The sequence below is a fragment of the Vulpes lagopus genome, chromosome 8 (genome assembly GCF_018345385.1).
Source record: "Vulpes lagopus strain Blue_001 chromosome 8, ASM1834538v1, whole genome shotgun sequence".
NCBI lineage: Eukaryota > Metazoa > Chordata > Mammalia > Carnivora > Canidae > Vulpes > Vulpes lagopus.
In genome coordinates, this window is record NC_054831.1 from 120,445,384 (window position 1) to 120,463,051 (window position 17,668).

The window sequence follows — 17,668 nt, forward strand, 5'->3', positions numbered from 1 at the left end:
CTCTGCTTCCCCACCTATGAAATGAGAATGGGGACCCAGGTGACTTCTAAGGCCACGTCCACCTCTAGAATTCTAGTTCCATGTATGTGAGTATGCACATGAGCAAGAATAATTTGAGGGCAGAGAGACTATGGGGCAGAGCTATGTGAGGGTGAGTATGGGTCTCCAAGTGTGGGTCCCCCAGACAGTGTGCTGTGAAGTTAGGGTGTCTAGGTGTACATTCATGTACAGAGGTATATGGGCATACTCGGTGATAAGCATGTGCCTACAGGGGAGGTGAGTATATGCAGTGGGATAGAGGTGAGTTGTGTGTGTGCGCATGTGTGTGCATGTGTGTGTGCGCATGTGTGTGTGCATGTGCCCCCGTGTGAGCTCCAGACTTTCCTCCCCACCAGACAGGGAATGATGCCCTGTGCCAAGTGTGGCTGCCAGCCACCACCAGTATTTTCTAAAGGACCCTAGGTAAACAGAGTTTGTTTGCAATGAGATCTCTATTCTCTTTGGTTTGTCAGTAGAGCATCCAGTTCCCAAGGGTGGCCCCAGGAGAAATAAAACTTCTCTCAACATACTGCAAGTTTAGGGGCTGGGAACATATGCAATCATAGGCATGGCCCCAACCCTGGCCCCAGGGAAACCAAATACAACCCCAATGACAGCCCTGGCCTATTTCATCATCTGAAGCCACATCTCTCTTCTAGGTAGCCCAGCTCAATCAACCTTGGAGCCAATGGTGGCTTCATCCCTTAGATGTTCTTGCCCAACCCAGCCCTATCCTGTGTTCTCCACCCCAACTACAGCTCCATGGCAGGCCCGCCTAACCCCACTTCCTCGTTTCCTAAGGTCAGAGGCTGGCTCTTATGCCTTTGAACCCCATCCCCAAGTGCTCGTATAGTAGATGCCCAACAATGGCAAGACTCATCAACCCCATGATCCTAACCAGTCTGACCCCAACCAACCCCCACCCAGGCTCAAGCACCATGACTCTAACCCGGAGACCTGACCCGGCCCATTTCACTGCTTTACTTGCCCAGACCAATACATCCAGACCTCAGCCCCAGGTTCCCTGGAGCTGTTCTCCAGAGCCCTGAATAACTGATGCGCACTCAATTAAGGGCAGGGGTGACCACCTTCTAATCACCCAGAATTCAGCATGGCTGAAGCCAGGAAGATCACTCAGGACAACAGAGAGATAAAGCTGAGTTCGTACCCCCTCCAGGAGCCAACACAGGACCCAGCAATGTCAACATACTTCCACCTCCACTGAGGATAGAAGGAAGCCAACTCTAACAGGAGAAACTCAGGCCAGACCCACACACCATCTCCTTGATCACCATGAAAATCCCAAGCTTAACGGTAGTGCTGCCATGTTGGTGGTATAAGGTGAAGGCCCTGGGCAGCGCCCAACTCCAGACGGAGGCAAAGGGCTGAATGGGGAGCTGCAGTGTACAGAGGTACAGTGGGCAAAGAGTACACAGACACCCTGTATCATATAAAGCCACAGTGCAGCAGAGCAGAGAGGCAGAGGGCCGTGCACAAACCCACACAGTATGAAAATCTGTACTTTATTAGAGTCCATGGAGACGGGGCTATGAGGTGCCGCGGCATGGTTTGCTGAGAGCACAGTGAAGCAGCTCTACGCTACATGGAGGCAGATGCAATTATACACCACAGGGTGAGCAGAGCACACGGTGTGCACAGACCCCAGTACAGACACCTGGTGCAGAATGGCAGTGCTATTCTGGCCGGGGCCATGACGCAGTGCTGAGGTGTCACATCCACTCTGGGCATGACTCTGAGCTGCACAGAGGCACAGCACACCAGGGAGGCACATCCAGTAGTGCACTGGACCAGGACTACGGGGACAGGTGTACAGAGGAGTGCCAAGGTGCTATGTTCAAACACTCCTGGTTCTTTGCCCTCTCCAGACCCTAGCGCAGAACCAGGTACACGGTTGGTGCTCGGTGCTCCATGACTTCTCACTGAAAGGATGTGTCCCACGTAGGCACACACAACAGTACAGAGTCACAGGGAGGAGAAGGGTGTGATGTGGTATGGATGGAACTGCTGGGTGTGGAAGCCTAGTCCAGAACACAGCTCAACAGTCCCAAGGAGCAGGACAGGTATAGGCTCGAGGGTAGGAGTAGAAAGTGGCACCAAAATGGAGTGCAGTGAAGAGGCCACCAGGAACAGTGAAATCAGTAAAAGCCAGTAGAGCTAAAAGCCAGTAGAGCACACACAACCCAACCGGGAACATGTGCAGTGCAGACAGAGGCTCAGGGCTATAACCCTGTGCCATGCACAGACGCGCAGATGCAATGCTGGGTACCGTGCAAAGGTGCCACACACAAAACCCACGCCAGTCCAAAAGCCCAACAAGGTGGCTCCAAGCCAGCGTGAGTACACACTCCTTGTGCAGTGTGCAACGTAGGGCAGGGGTGCATGCAGGACAGACACTTGAGGCAAAGATGTTGCTCAGCTGGGACCGCCAATAGAAACCTGGGGGAAAGGACACCAGGCAACTCGCCAGCAGCCATCCCAAGAAAGGCTGAGACACCAGAAGGGGCATGGCGTAGCAATGGTGCAGTGGAGTGTGACGGGGTTGGCCAGAGAGCACATATTCAGCTCCAAGCAGTAAAGCACTAGGACAGAAATGTTATGTGAGGCAAAGGTGTACTGTGTTGGTACAGTCAGTGCAAAGGTGGAATGCAAAGCAGCTGTGCCCAGACACTCAGGAAAGGCCACATACCCAGTGCAGTGCAGGCACCCACTGCAAGCATGCAGTGCAGCACAGAGATGCCATGTGATGCAAGGATGCAGTGTGGCAGTAGCATGCCATCTGTTGGCACAGCACAGTGATAGAATACTAGGAGCTGGGCAGCCCGGGTGGCTCAGTGGTTTAGCGCTGCCTTCAGCCCATGGCCTGATCCTGGAGACCCGGGATCAAGTTCCACATCAGGCTCCCCGCAAGGAGCCTGCTTCTCCTCCCTCTGCCTGTCTCTGCCTCTCTCTCTCTGGGTCTCTTATGAATGAATAAATAAAATCTTTAAAAAAAAAAAAAAAAAGAATACTAGGAGCTGGTCCCAAATCCCTGGCGAGTCCACAAGCTCAGTGCCATGTACACTGCCCAGTGAGGTAGTACAGTGTAGAACAGAAATGCTCTACAAGGCAAACATGCAGTGTGGCCACAGAAAGCCCAAAGTTGGTTCCAGGCAGTGAGGCAGTGTAGGGGCTCTACCCAGAAACCCAGGAGAGTCCACCTTCCCGCTGCAGCAGTGACATCTGGTAGAGTGATACAGCACAGATGAGAGCCGCAAAGACACAAGTGGCAGTACGAGTACGGGATGGCAGTGCAGGACAACGGGCAGATGCAGAGGTAGAGCACACAGACCCTAGGAGGGTCCATACGGCCAATGCAACTCAGAATCTCAGCATGGTCATGCAGTGCAGGTCTGAGATGCAGTGCAGTGCTGAGATGCAGTGCAGTCGCCCAGTCCTGAGGTCTAGGTCCAGGAACCCCAGAGAGGGTACGCTTGGCCGTGATGCAGTGCAGCTATGTGTAAGGCAAAGATGCGGCACACTACAAAAGTGTTGCAGGGAGCTCCCACGTGCTGTGATGCACTGGACACCAGGGACACCCAGACTCCTGGAAAACCCTGTGCCTCCAGCTCTGCCAGTCTGGGCTGGCTAATCCACCAACTGGGGACTGAGGACTCATTCCTCCACCCTGTCCTCCAAACCCCAACATTTTCCACCCCAGTGACTTTCCCAGGGCACGGGATGAAGCCGTTGCTCTCCATGGGATGGGAGGCCAGGACTGTACACATTGCCTAGGTATTTATATCTGAGCAGGGCCCCAGCATGCTGGCAGGCAAACAATGAATTCAGATTCTACTGAAAAGCTTTTGGGCAGTTAAAGCACATCCCCTGGCCCCCAGCCCAGGGCAGGGCAGTGTGGGTGGGGCAGGACAGGGCAGAGACAGGGAGGGAGACCTATTGGACTAGGCCCTGGGACAGGGTGACCAAGAAGTGGGATGAACAGCAGGGAGGATGTGAGAGACAAGCCAGATCCAACCAACCTGGCTGGTCACTCCTGCCCTCCCTACCACCACCTCTGGGGCCTGGACTTCATCAGAAGCCAGAAACAAACTTTTCTGCTCACACAGGTTGCCCGCACACATGCTTAATAACTGTTGGCACCTACACAGTGCTCACTATGTGGCAGGCCCTATTCCACATATAAAATATATCCTCATGGCAACCCCATGCAGTGTGTTCTATAATCACCCGGATCTCACAGATGAGAACACTAAAGACCCAGAAAGGTCAAGTAACTTGCCCAGGTATTACACAGCTAGTAGTGATAGAGCTGGGATTAGAACCCAAAGCCCAGGCTTTTAACCACACTGTAGGTAAAACACATATTTACACACGCGTGCAACCACAAGGGTGCACATGTACACACATATAAACATACATATACACAAACATTCTGAGCAACGTATCCCTCACCCTCTCAGCTAAGACCTATCTATCCTTGTTGTCCACATAGATTTCTGACACCTCCCAGTTGTCGCCTCCTTTTTTTTTGAAGATCGAGGGAGAGTGCACATGTGTGTGACCGGGGGAGGGGAGGGAAGGAACACAGACAGAGGGAGAGACTCTAAAGCAGGCTCCACACCCAGTGCGGAGACCCATGCAGGGCTCAATCTCACGATCCTGAGATCATAACCTGAACCGAAATCAAGAATCGGACACTTAATTGATTGAGCCACCCAGGTGCCCCAAGTTGTCACCTCCTTATCCCCAAATGCCCCATGTTCTCCTGTTCTCTCCATTTGACTCCCAACCCTCTGCTGTTCCCCAACACCACCTGTCCCCTTGGTCCCAGCTGTCCCATCTCCAGATATATCTTCATCCCTAGTTATCTCCCATGCCCAGTTGTCCCCCATCCCCCAGCTGTTACTCTGCCCCCAGCTGTGATCCTGGCCATCAGATATCCCCAACCACACCCCTTCCCAATTTCCCCCATCCCAGCCCTTCCTACACAGCTTCTATACTACAAAACCTCAGGGACCCTTCTGAGTCTCTGTTCTCCACATCCCTTCTGATCCACCACTAGGTCCTGGGATCTGCACCCTGGGAATCTGCCTAAGACTTCATGAGCCTGTTGGCTGTCCACCTCAGGAGTCCTCCCCTGGCCATTCTGAAGGCAATGCCCACCCTACCCAGAGCAAGCCAAGGGAGTATACTGGCCCCGATCTGTGATAGTCCAGCACCACCCTCCATAGCCCAGCACCACCCTCCACCCACTCCAAGCCTTCCCTGTGTACCCAGGGGTTCACATCAATGCAAACGCTGAGTGGGGACCAGCCATATACAAAGGCCTGGGGACAGGATGACAAGGACCCAGCCTAGCCTTCAACCAGTAGGCAAAGAAGATGGAAAACAACTCAGCAGGCTATCCTACATGCCTTATGGGAGAAACCTGAAAAAGCCATGCAGGGGGTGGGGAAGTGAGGAGTGTCCCTAGGGGAATAACAGAGCTGGACTCTGAGGCTGGGTTAGCAGGCCCCCACAAGGTAAGAAGGGCAGAAGAGGCATTTTCGTCAGAAGGCACAGCATGTGCAAAAGTAGAGGGGTGTGAAAGGGCCTGGGGGGTTCTGGGATCAGCACTGGCCCGGTGATCCCAGATCATAAGGTGACAAGGAGGAATGTGGTCAGGGGAGGAGAGGCACAAACATGAAGCAGTTCCAGAAAGTGGGGTGTGCATCATACAGGGTTTGGGTTTCATTCCTGGGTGCTGGAGAGCTTTCAGCTTGGGGCAAGCAAGTGGCAATATCCCATGTCTGCCCAATAGACATCATTCAGGTCACAGGTGCAGGAAGCACTGGGGAGTTGATGGAAGAATGGAGACCAAGGAGGGCTACTGCAAGCGTCCAGGCAAGTAATGATGGGCTGGGAGGAAGGGGACATAGATTCAACAAAACCTTCTTCCATGGCTACTGAGTGACGACGGTTCAATCAGATCACTTCCACCCCCTGAGGTGTCCAGGCCTCACACCTCTAGGACAGCACTGTCCCTAGGACTTTCTGCCCAGATACAAATGTCCACCACCTGCACCGACCAACACAATAGCCACCAGCAACACGAGATTCTTGAGGATTTGAGGTCTGGCAAGTGTGATGGAGGGGCTGGCTTTAATTTTCATGAATTTTAAGCAATTTAAATTTAATAACCACACATAAGTGGCCACCATGTTGGAAAGTGCAGGTAGGAAACATTTCCAACGTTGTGAGAAGTTCCAACGTAGGAAGTTCTATTGAAAGTCAGCTCTAGACTGACTCAGCATGGAGAAGTAGAACCATCGGGCCCTTCTCCAGAGGCTCCTGGCCTTGGGGTCTAAAGGGAGATTGGGAGACAAACCCCAGGGAAGGGGTGTCAGAAGCCAAGCTGGCAGAGGCCCTGGTACAGAGCAGCACACAGTCATCAGGACACTCCCCACCCAACACATGTACACCCTTTCCTGGAGACAGAAACACCTACCACAGGGCACCCCCCCACTCAGACTCACAAACACTCAGATACTCTAACGCATGGGTACCCTGTTGCTGGACACAGATACCCTCACACTCCTATATCCAGACACTTGGGAACCCCACACCCAGACACCCGAGTACTCAGCCCCACATGTGGACACAACACAGAGACACTCTTGTACTTGAACACCCATTAACCTAAGACTGCCAGACACCTGGATACTCCCACCTCCAGATCCAGAGACACTGGGACATCCTTAGATTGGCACACCCTGATCCTCCCACAGCCTGGCACTAGGATGCCCACACCTAGATACTGAGGTACCACCCGCCCAAACAGATTTGCACCCAAACTGCAGAAATTTGCCACTTAGGTACCAAGACACCCCAGCAGCAGTCTCCCCAGGATCCAAACAGCTGGTCACCTTCCTATCTCAAACTCAGAACTCAGATCCTACCACACAGGGTAACCAGATGGCTAGACACCCTGACAAGCCACACATATGTCCTGTGCCCCAGGCTACAACTATACGATCACTCACACACACATACACACACACACACACACACCCCTCACCCCATCCTGACTGCCCAGATGGCAGGATCACACCTGCACACATCAGCCAACCTCCCACAACCCCACTTGCAGGGGGCACTACCGGGAGCGGCTCTCCTCCCCTCCCTGGAGCTCACAAACAGTCAGGACACAGGTTGTGACCCCACCTGCCTTACTCCAGGATCTAGGACAAGAGAACTGAGGCAAGGCCTGCCCTCCCTCCTCCCAGGACGCTCAGCTCAAACTGACGGTTGGGACTCCAAGCCTCCCACCACCTGCCGAGGCCTCCAGCACAAAGGCCGAGCCTGAGGGCAGGACAGGCCCTGCCAGCTGCTCGGGGGGCGGGGCTGGAGGCAGAACTGGAAGCTGGGGGGGAGGGGCTGGCAGGCAGGAGTCTGCTCCCTTCCATCTCTGCCAGGGACTCAACCTCCCCAACTCACAGCTCCCAGATGACTCTGTACGTGGCCTTTTCACACACAACACCATCCCTCGGCAGAATTTTCCAGATTCCTGGAGGGAAAACAGATTTCTTTCATCTCTTACTTTCAATGGAGTCAGTGCGCCCCCATCTGGCTTCTCCAGCTCAGAACTTGACCCACTGGACCGCATTCATTCTTTCTTGCCACATTTATTCGGCAACCAGGATTGGGTGAGGATTTCTACCTGACACTAAGCAATCAGAGGTGAACTAAATACCCAGTCTCTGTCCTCACAGAGCTCATGATCTGGAAGGGAGAAGGACCAATAAACCGTAATTACACTAATTACAATGCTATGAAAAAATTCAATCAACCCCTACTCTCCCTTCCTGAGCTAGAACAGGGGGTAACCAAAGAAGGCTTCAGGGAGGAGGTGATGCCTAGCTGAGACCTGAAGGAAGAACGTGTTTGACGAGGAGAAGAGGTGGAATTAGAGAGTTCTGGGGAGAAAGCACAGTGTGGAGGACAGAAGGGGGTTGTGGGAGGAAGGGGGCACAAGGCACCCCTAGCAACTCTAGCTAGCCCAGTCCTGCACGAATAGGCCACCCCACAAGTCCAGCTTAGCAGATGACAGCATGGAAGGATGGCAGCATGCCTCAAGCAAGCAGGTGCCTGCCCTGAATTCTCTCTGACACTTGAGCTGGGCAGGGGGCTGCCAAGGAACTCAGCACCCCCACCCTGGTGGAGTCAGGACATCCTGTGGAGTCTCCTCCCCCCAGCCTCAGGGAGAAGGGCCAGCTGCTCAGACAAGCCTTTATTGCCCAACCTGAAACCACTGGGCAGCCTCTCCCTCATTCCTGTTGTCCACAACCCCAGCAAGCAAGCAAAAGGACAAAATGAGCTAGAACACAGAGGAATAAATTATTGCCAGATTTGCATGACTGTGAGACAGCACACACCCACCCTTGGTGGGCCAGGGGACTCTGGACGCATTCAGGGAGCCAGGCTGATTTCCCCCAGGTTTGGGGCAAGGATACATCGTATCCCTTCTACAAAGCATTTATTTATGAATGAAGCCCTAAAGGTAATAGCTACAAGCGTCCCAGGAACTTTAGGAGTGAAGTGACTTGCCCAAGGTCACAAGGACAGCAAGTGGCCGGGGTAGAATTTGAACCCAGGTCCCCCTGGCTTCAAATCACAGCTTCTGGGGCTCTGCAACAGTCCTCAAAACCATCCTTTGTTCCCTGGCACTCACAGATAGAGCCTTGCTCTACAATCCACCAAGTACGATGCCCCATAAGGCATAGGAGGAAACCAAGACCCCAAAAATGGAAGTAACTTGCCCAAGATCTCACTCCCATCCCAAATCTCAGTTCTTGACAGTCCCCCCTGCCTGGAGGAGGTGAGAGGCACAGGAGGGTAGGGTTCTCGCAATCAAGCCGCGGTGGGGGGGGGGAGGCACATAGCGAACCCCTCCCTCCGGTTTGATCTCGGGGTGGGGGGAGGGGACAAAGCTGCTGGGGGAGGGCTTGGGGGGGATAGGAAGCCAGGCCCCAGCTCCCAGCTCCCAGCTCCCAGCAAACCGCAGGAGCGGCTGCAGGAGCTGGAGGAGCGAGGCCTGGGAGGCCCGAGAGGCCCGAGGGGGCGGCGGGGCAGCGAGCTCCACTGGCGAGGGGAGGCCGGGAGGAGTCCCTCCGGGCCCAGGTGGCCCGGCACGTGCCTCGGCTCTGATCTCGGCGTGGGGCGGCTCCCCGTTACTCAGCGCCCCTGGGTACCGGGCTCGAGCCGCCCAAACGGTGGGGGTTGAGAGGACGCGGCCGCGGGAGGACGACGGGCCGCCCTGCCCGGGGCACGCGTGGGGCGCAAGTCCGCCGCCGCAGGGGCCCCGCCGGGATCTCAGGCCGCAGGGAAGGGTGCGGGGGGGGGGGGGGGGGGGGGGGGGGGGGAGCCAGACACACGCGCAAGCGGACGCACGGACACAGACACGAGCCCCGCTCGGGCACCGAGACACACGCTCGCACACGTACACGTGTGCACGCCGCGGTCCCGGCAAAGTTGCGAGTCCACGGAGGGAGTGTCCCGGGAGACCCCGCGCCCGCCGCGCCTCCTGCCCGCCCCGGGAGGGGGCGCCGTCCCGCCGCCGAGGCCCGGGCCCGCCCGCCCCGCCCGCCCCGCGCCCCCCGCGCCCCCGCCCCCGCCCCTCCCCCGCCGGCCCGGCCCCGCGGGGGCGCCCTGCCCCCTCCCCGCCGCCCCCGGGCCTCCCGGGCCTCCCGGGCCTCCCGGGCGCCGCCTCGGAGCAGCGGGCCGCCAGCGCCGCGCAGAACTTGCGAAACAACAAACAGCCCGACAGGCCGGAGTCGGCGGCCGCGGGGCCCCTTCTCCCTCCCGAGCTCAGGCCCGGCCCGACCCTGCAGCCGCGGGGGCGCCGCCGCGACAACTTGGTCCGGGCCCGCGCACACACACCCGCGCGCACACACACGCAGCCTGACACCGCCCCCTCGGGCGGCCCCGGGCCCCGGGCACACTCGGCCACCGCCCAGGCGCGCACCACACTCGCAACATTCCTGGACACGCAGCCGGCGCAGCCACACACTCGCACGCTCACGTCGGCTCCCACAGCGCACTCGCCGCGCGCCGGGCACGGGCGTTCACCGGACCCACGCGACCCCCGGCGGCGCGCACCGGCAGCCCCGACACTCCCACACGCACACGGACCTCACGAGCACACCCCGCACGCGCGCCCCCCGATGCACACGCGCCCCCCGATGCACGCGCGCCCCCCGATGCACGCGCGCCCCCCGATGCACACGCGCCCCCCGATGCACACGCGGCCGGAATCCACCGAGCACTCCCGGCCACACGCAGCACACAAACCCACAGCTCCCCCGCGGACACACAACAGGCAGCGCTCCCCGCCCGCCGCGTACGAAGCAAACAAATGCAACACATTCGCAGACACAACTCCGGCCACACAACCAAACTCAGATGCACACACACCACCTACTTGGCCGCACAAACGCTACACACTGGCAGGCGCACGAGACGGCGCACACCCAGTGCCTCGATGCACACGACATTCCCCCAACACACTCGCGGACGCACAACCCACACGGCACCTTCTGGTGCACACATAACTCCCGGACACACAAACGCTCGCGCACACACAACAGCGGGAGAGCCGATCGCACATCCAGCGCCCAGGCACGCGCAGGGAGCGGAACGCCCGGTCTCCCAACACTTGCACTTTCTTGAGAGCTACGCCACGGGCCCCGGGGCTCCGCGGGGCAAGCTCGGTCGGACCGACGCGCGCTTACCTGCCGGAGTCTCGGTCTCGGGCGCGCAGAGCTGGAAGGTGAGCGCCAGGACCAGAGCCTGGGCGCGGGCCATAGCGCGCCGCCGCCTGCCCCGGGGCCCCGCGCAAGGGGTGCCGCCGCCGGAGCCCGAGCCGAGCCCAGCCCGAGGCGAGCCAGAGCCGGAGCGAAGCGGCGCGGCGCGGAGCGGGACTGGCGCCGAGTCCAGAGCGGGAGCCCAAGCAAGCGGGGCGCTGACGTCAGGCCCGGCCGCGGGTTCCGCGGTCTCGCGGCGCCCCCTGCCGGCAGCCTCGCGCTCTGCAGCCGGTCCGGTCTCGGGCTGCCCCGGCGCGCCCCTCCCCCACTCCCGCACCCCCCCACCCCCCCCCCAAGGGGTCCCGGGCCAGGTCTCTTCATCACCCAGCACCGACATTCTCAAGCCAGCACGCTCGCTGCCCACACTTAGCTCTGCAACAGCGCTCTTGGAACAGAGACCCAAAGACACCCTGCTTCTGTCCACTTTGATGCTTGAATGCCCTCCTACCTAGGCCCCTCCAAATGCACATACCTTCAAGGACAGAGTGCTCATCGCCTACCAAAACCAGATAGTTGGGTCTTCCGAAACGCTGGCTTTTAAAGTTGTTCATAATATTCCCTTATTATCCTCCTCCTCTTAATATCCATGGGATCTGTAGTGATGTCCCCTCTTTCATTTCTGCTATTGGTAATTCATGTGCTCTCACTTTTTCTCAGCCTGAGGAGAGGCTTGTTGATTTGTTGATCTTTTCAAAGAATCAGCTTTTCGTGGAGTTGATTTTTCTCTTATGACTTCCTGTTTTCGATTCCACTGATTTCTGCTCTAGTTTTTTTCTTTCTTCTGCTTCCTCTGGATTTAATTTGCTCTCCTTTTTCTAGTTTCCAAAGCGAGAGCTTACCTGATTGATTTTAGATCTTTCTTCCTTTCTAACATATGCATTTGATGCTATATATTTCCCTCTAAGCACTGCTTTTGCTGCATCCCATACATTTTTTCAAGTTGGGTTTTCATTTTCATGGAGTTTAAAATGTTTTTTTTAGGGACACCCGAGTGGCTTAGCAGTTGAGCAGCTGCCTTCAGCTCAGGGCATGATCCCAGAGTCCTGGGATCAAGTCCTGCATCGGGCTCCTTACATGGAGCCTACTTCTCCCTCTGCCTAGATCTCCATCTCTGTGTCTCTCAAAGATAAATAAAAATCTTTTTAAAAATAAATAAAATGTTTTTTTTAATTTCTCAACACTTCTTTGATCTATGTGTTATTTTCTAAGACTTTATTTGTTTAGAGAGAGAGACTGAGAGCTCTAGTGCTTGCTTGGGTGCACTTGCAGGGGGAGGGGCAAGGGGAGAGGCAGAGGGAGAAGAAGGGAGAGAAGCCCAAGCAGACTTTGCACTGAAGACAGAATCTGATGAGAACTGGATCTCACAACCCTGAAATCATGACCTGAGCCAAAACCAAGAGTCAGACACTCAACCAACTGAGTTACCCAGGTGCCCCTGATCCATGTTTTATTTAATCTCCAAGTCATTTGATGTTTTCCAGCTATCTTTCTGTTTTGATTTCTAGTTTAATTCCACTGTGGTCTGAGGGCCAACATTGTAGGTGTTCTAGTCTTTTAAAGTTAAGATGTGTTTTATGGCCCAGAATATGGTCTATCTTGGTGAATATCCCCCATGAGCTTCAGAGGAATGTATATTCTGCTGTTGTTGGATGGCATAGTCTGTGGATGTCTATGATCTATGGTGTTGTTGAACGTAACTATGTCCCTACTGATTTTCTGCCTGCTGATTCTGTCCATTTCTGATAGAAGAGTGTTGAAATCTCTAACTGTAATAGTGAATTCATCTATTTCTTCTTACAGCATGGGCTTTTAGAAAATTATTCTTTTTCATGCCATGAAGTCTGCCTCCATCACTAATTCTCCTCAGTCCTAGTCTACATCTGGCTACACAGATTAAGTATATTTGGGCCTCTACCCAGTACATGCCCTCATACAATATCAAACTTGTTGTCCATCACTATGTCCAGATACCTTCTATGTGCTTTACCCACATGGACTCATTTAATCCTCACCACTATGATTTATTATTCTCATTTCACAGTTGAGGATGTTGAGGTACAGAGAGGTGACTTTTCCAAGGTTGTACATTAGTATGTAGTGACACTGAAATTTGAATCAAGGCCATCTGGCTTAACCTGAATGGAGGTTGAGACCTGCTTCCCATCTGGAACAGATTAACAAATCCCAGCTAGTGAGTCATTTATTCAACAATTCCTATAAGCCAAGGTGGAAAAATAAAACAGAAATTCCTACCCTCATGGAGCTTACATTCCAGTGAGAAAACAAGAACAATAAACAGCCAAGTAAGCAAATTCTCTGATATATGAGACAGTGATAAACCACTGCTTCTGGTATATGAGAAATATTCCAGAGAAATGAAGGGAGAAATGAAGGGAGGCTGGGGGGGGGGGGGGGCGGATTACTGCAGTTTTAAACAAAGCACCTACCGTATGACATATTCATTTTTTTTTCTCACCCACTCAAAACATGAGCTCCCTAAGGGCAAGGATTTTGTCTTGTATCCCAAAACATCGTGTCCAACATGTAGTTGAAGCTCAAAAAACACTGAGTGTACAAATGAATGAATACAGGCAGACATGGGCTTTGCCCTCACAAAGCTTACACTCAGGGAAAAGACCAATAGCAAACATGCAAAATATGTCATTATAATCTGTGATGTGTACTCTAAAGAAAATAGAAGGAATGTGCTGATAAATAATTAGAGGTGATCCTACTTGAGTTAAGAGGATTCAAAGGGGGTTCCCAGAGGAAGTGATATGGTAAACATGTGAGCCAGGACCTGAGGCGAGAGAAGGAGCCAGCAAATCAGTGGGGAGGGACACTGTAGCCAGAAGGGACAGCCCATGCAAAAGCAGGAGCTGGTGCATTTGGGGAAGAGCCAGGCTAGGGTGACTGGAATGGAGTGGGGAAGAAAAGGAACCAGATGAAACTAGAGAGGCCAGCAGGATCTGCAGGTCATGCAAGACACTATGGAGCTTTGGATTAAACACTAGGAGAGGTAAGAGGCTATTGGAGCATTAAACAGAAGAGTAAAAAGTCCTGATCTTTCACTTTTTTTTTTAAGTCTTCAGATGAACCAAGTGGGGAACAGACTATGGAAACAGAGGGACCCATGGGCAGATGGATCTAACTAGTGGTAGTGACACAGGACAGAACCTAGGAGTTCAAGATCTATCTAGGCCTTCCTGTGTACTGCCTCCACTGCAGGCTGGCTCCTCACTGAGGGTGGCACAAGTGAGGTCAGCCTGGGCCTAGAGGAGGGAGGGCTGAAGGCTTCTGAGCTCCTGCTTCTCTCTCTTGTGAGCCCAGATGAGCAACAGGCTGAGCTAGGGAAGGGGTCGAGGAGACAGGCAAGGAAGGACCAGAGGCAGAGAATCAGAGAATCAGACAGAGAGAGAATCACAGGGAGAAAGTCAGAAGCAAGAAAAAGGTGATGGGGAAGAAACAGATGCTGGAGAAGGAAGAGACAGGAAGGACTCACCAGAACAAAAACTCAAGAAGAGAAATCCAGTGACGAGAAGAAACAGCCAAGAATGATGCTGTTTGCAGGGGATTCCTGTGAGAGCTTCTTGACAGGAGTTTACTATTGATGTCATTTTTTTTTTTTTTTTGTATGTGGACACTGAGGCTCAGAAAGGATGAGGCACTTGTCCACTTACAGAACTAGTGGATGGTGGGCCCAGGATTCAAACTTAGACCTGATGGATTCCACATCTCCTCTCTCTTTATATAGAAGACTACAGGGCAGAGACTGTCCGGGAGAGAGAAGGAGAATACAAGCAACAGGTGAACAGATGAACAAAGAATGTTCTGCTTCACTTGAAAAAGATCACAGACTTCTAGAATCTTTGAGTGGCCTGGAGTGACCTGCCCAAATCTAGGGGAAAAGGAGACAGCACAGCAGACAGGGCCAGGCCATGAGGAAATTCAATTACTTTCAACTCATGGAATATTTATGACACCTACCCTGGACCAGGCCCCATTTTGGGTGCTGGTGTCATGGAGATGCACCAAACACGACCCACTCTTGCCCAGAGGGGGGAGTGGACACGTAAATAAATAAGGGACTGTGCCCTAAAGGCCATAACACCAGTTCAGAGAAAACACAAAGGCAGAAAAGGTTGACTCTGCCTAGGGAGTTGGAAAACAACACCAAAGAAATGATATCTGAGCCTGGAGTTTCCCAGGTAGGCAAGGCAGGAAAAGCATTTCAGGCTGAAGCAGCAACCCAAATAAAGGCATGAGACATGGAATTGCTAGGAAAGGTGGGTATCAGGTGCTGTTGAATCATGGGCTATGCACAGGTCTTATAGCAGGAGATAAAAACAGTGTGTGACTCGGAAGGTAGAGGGTATTGGATACAAGGCCATGAAAACGAGACTTGAACCCCTCAATCAGTAGTTCTCCAGCAAAACTCCTGGGGAAACCAGGTGCTCCTCAAGCTAAGCTGAGGGGTTCAGCCACTAAATTAAAACTATAGCCATCTCTTTCTAACTTGCAAGAAGGCACTTAACTATTGAATAGAATCTTCTTTTTTGAAGGTGCTTTTCCTCCATCACTTTTCTGAAGACTTTAGCACATGTCAGTTGTACAAGAGAATGATATAGCATAGAATTGCAGTTTCATTTTGTTTTGTTTTGTTTTTTTTACAGTTTTAAATCTAACATGTCAATAGTTCATGGTGTCCTACCAAGAACTGTGGCTTCTGGGTCTAAGTACTGGGGAATCACAGAAGAACTTTAAGCAAGGAAAACACAAAATCGGATCTTTCTGTTTAAAAAAAAAATCATTCTGGAGGTGGCTGGCTGGCTTAGTATGTAGAGCATGTGACTCTTGATCTCAAGTTTATAAGTTCCGGCCCCACATTGAGTGTAGAGATTACTTAAAAATATTTTTAAAAAATCATTCTGGGGATCCCTGGGTGGCTCAGCAGTTTGGCGTCTGCCTTTGGCCCGGGGCGCGATCCTGGAGGCCAGGGATCGAATCCCACGTCGGGCTCCCGGTGCATGGAGCCTGCTTCTCCCTCTGCCTGTGTCTCTGCCTCTCTCTCTCTCCGTGTGTGTGACTATCATAAATAAATAAAAGTTAAAAAAATTTTTTTAAAAATCATTCTGGAGGCCTGGGAAAGGAAAGAGGAAGGAAAGTAGGGAGAGAGGATATCAGTTAGGAAGAAGGCTCCTGACACAGTTCAAATAAAAATTGGTGTCCTGGACTGAAAGTGGGGGCTACTGGGATGAATGGGGTGGTGACTAAGTCCAGCCTCCAGGAGGAAGACCTGCTGGATGATTCTCCAGGCTTTCCAGCAAGGCTGTCCAGGGAATTCAGAGGAGCCAATTTGGTACAGAAGATAATGTCAACAGTTCAGTGTCACCTAGAGAATCTTCAACAGATCTGTGTGTGTGTCAGAAGGTAACAGAACTGGGCATTGTGTGTGTGTGTGTGTGTGTGTGCATGGTCAGGCACATGAACACTCACATACAAGTGTAACTCCAAGTCTTTCCCCCAACATGGGACATCTACTTTCTCTATTAATAAAAACAGGTACAAACATTTTTTGAGCACATAGTATGAGCCAGACCCTAAAACACTGAGTGCTTTATATGTTATTTCCCATCTAATCTTCACAATAACCTAATAACATTTATCAAATGCTTTCATGTGCCAAGAATTGTGCTAAATGCTTCCAATGAATAATAGCTCACTTGATCTTCACAACAGCCCTGAAACAAATATTACTATTTCCTTCATTTTAAGGATAGGGAAATAGAGACACAGAGAGGCCAAGTGACTTGTCCAAAATCCAATGGCTGGAAAATGGCAGAGCCAAGACTCAAAGACAGTTTTGCCAGAATCCAACAACCGGCAGCTTTTGGGAGAGCACTTTGCTTTCTTCTCTTCCTCAGAGAAAAGGCTTGGAGCTGGCAAGTTTTGGGTCAATAAAATCTAGAGAAAGGAACTCTTCTTCCTTATCCTTCAGAGCCCTGGATCAGTGTTTGCCTAAGCCTGTTTCCTGGGCCACCTGCATCAGAATGTTCTTGAAAGCTTGTAGGAATTGTAGATTCCAGGACATGTCGCCAAAATTCTAATTCAGTAGGCTCGAGATGTGGCCTCGGGCGATTTTTACGCACACTGAAGATTTTGAGCAGGACAGGCTCCAACAGCACTTCCTGCAAGAGCCCCATCTCCACCCCGGGCTCCTTCCAGAGCACCTTTCTCCTGCAGACCCATGGGGAAATAGCCTGGGAGCTTCAGACACTAGCCCAAGGTGGCCAAACTAGAAAGCATTTAGGACGAGATGAACCTAAATCTTCTAGCTCCGAGCCTGAGTACTCTCATCTCCACACCAAGTTACACGGACGCTATTCATTGGTAAAGGAGGTGAACTTTGCCTCCCTGTGCTGTTCCAGGGCAGCAGGGATTCAGCGAGGTGATGCCCTAAAAGGTCTGGCACAGGTGAGCGCTGGGAGGGAAGGGTAAATGACTTCCCCCAAATCGAACACCGAATCGCAGCCTGCAGACACAGCGCTGGGCCGCTCTCAGACTTTGACCGGCGCCGAGGCTCCGCAACTCCCTCCGGTACCTCCACCTCCGACCTCGCGCCCCCGCGCCACCCCCCCGCGGCCTCCGCAAGCGCCCCCGCGCGGGCCGCCGAGGAAGAGGGCGACCTTTTAAAAGAGCGAGGGGCGTGGTCACGCGACGGGGCGGGGCGGGGCGGGGCGCAGGCGCAGGCGCGCGCGGGCGCAGGCCGA

At 53.3% G+C, this 17,668-nt stretch overlaps 1 protein-coding gene across 1 annotated transcript in view; it reads right to left on the reverse strand.

Moving 5' to 3' along the window:
• Nucleotides 1–11,002, reverse strand: part of PTPRU (protein tyrosine phosphatase receptor type U) — a 78,360-nt gene extending 67,358 nt beyond the window's left edge. Inside the window, exon 1 of the mRNA XM_041767011.1 lies at nt 10,827–11,002. Within this exon, the coding sequence (XP_041622945.1) occupies nt 10,827–10,899 (73 nt within the window). The 5' untranslated portion in view covers nt 10,900–11,002. The remainder of the gene's footprint in view (nt 1–10,826) is intronic.
• Between the last annotated feature and the right edge of the window lie 6,666 nt (nt 11,003–17,668).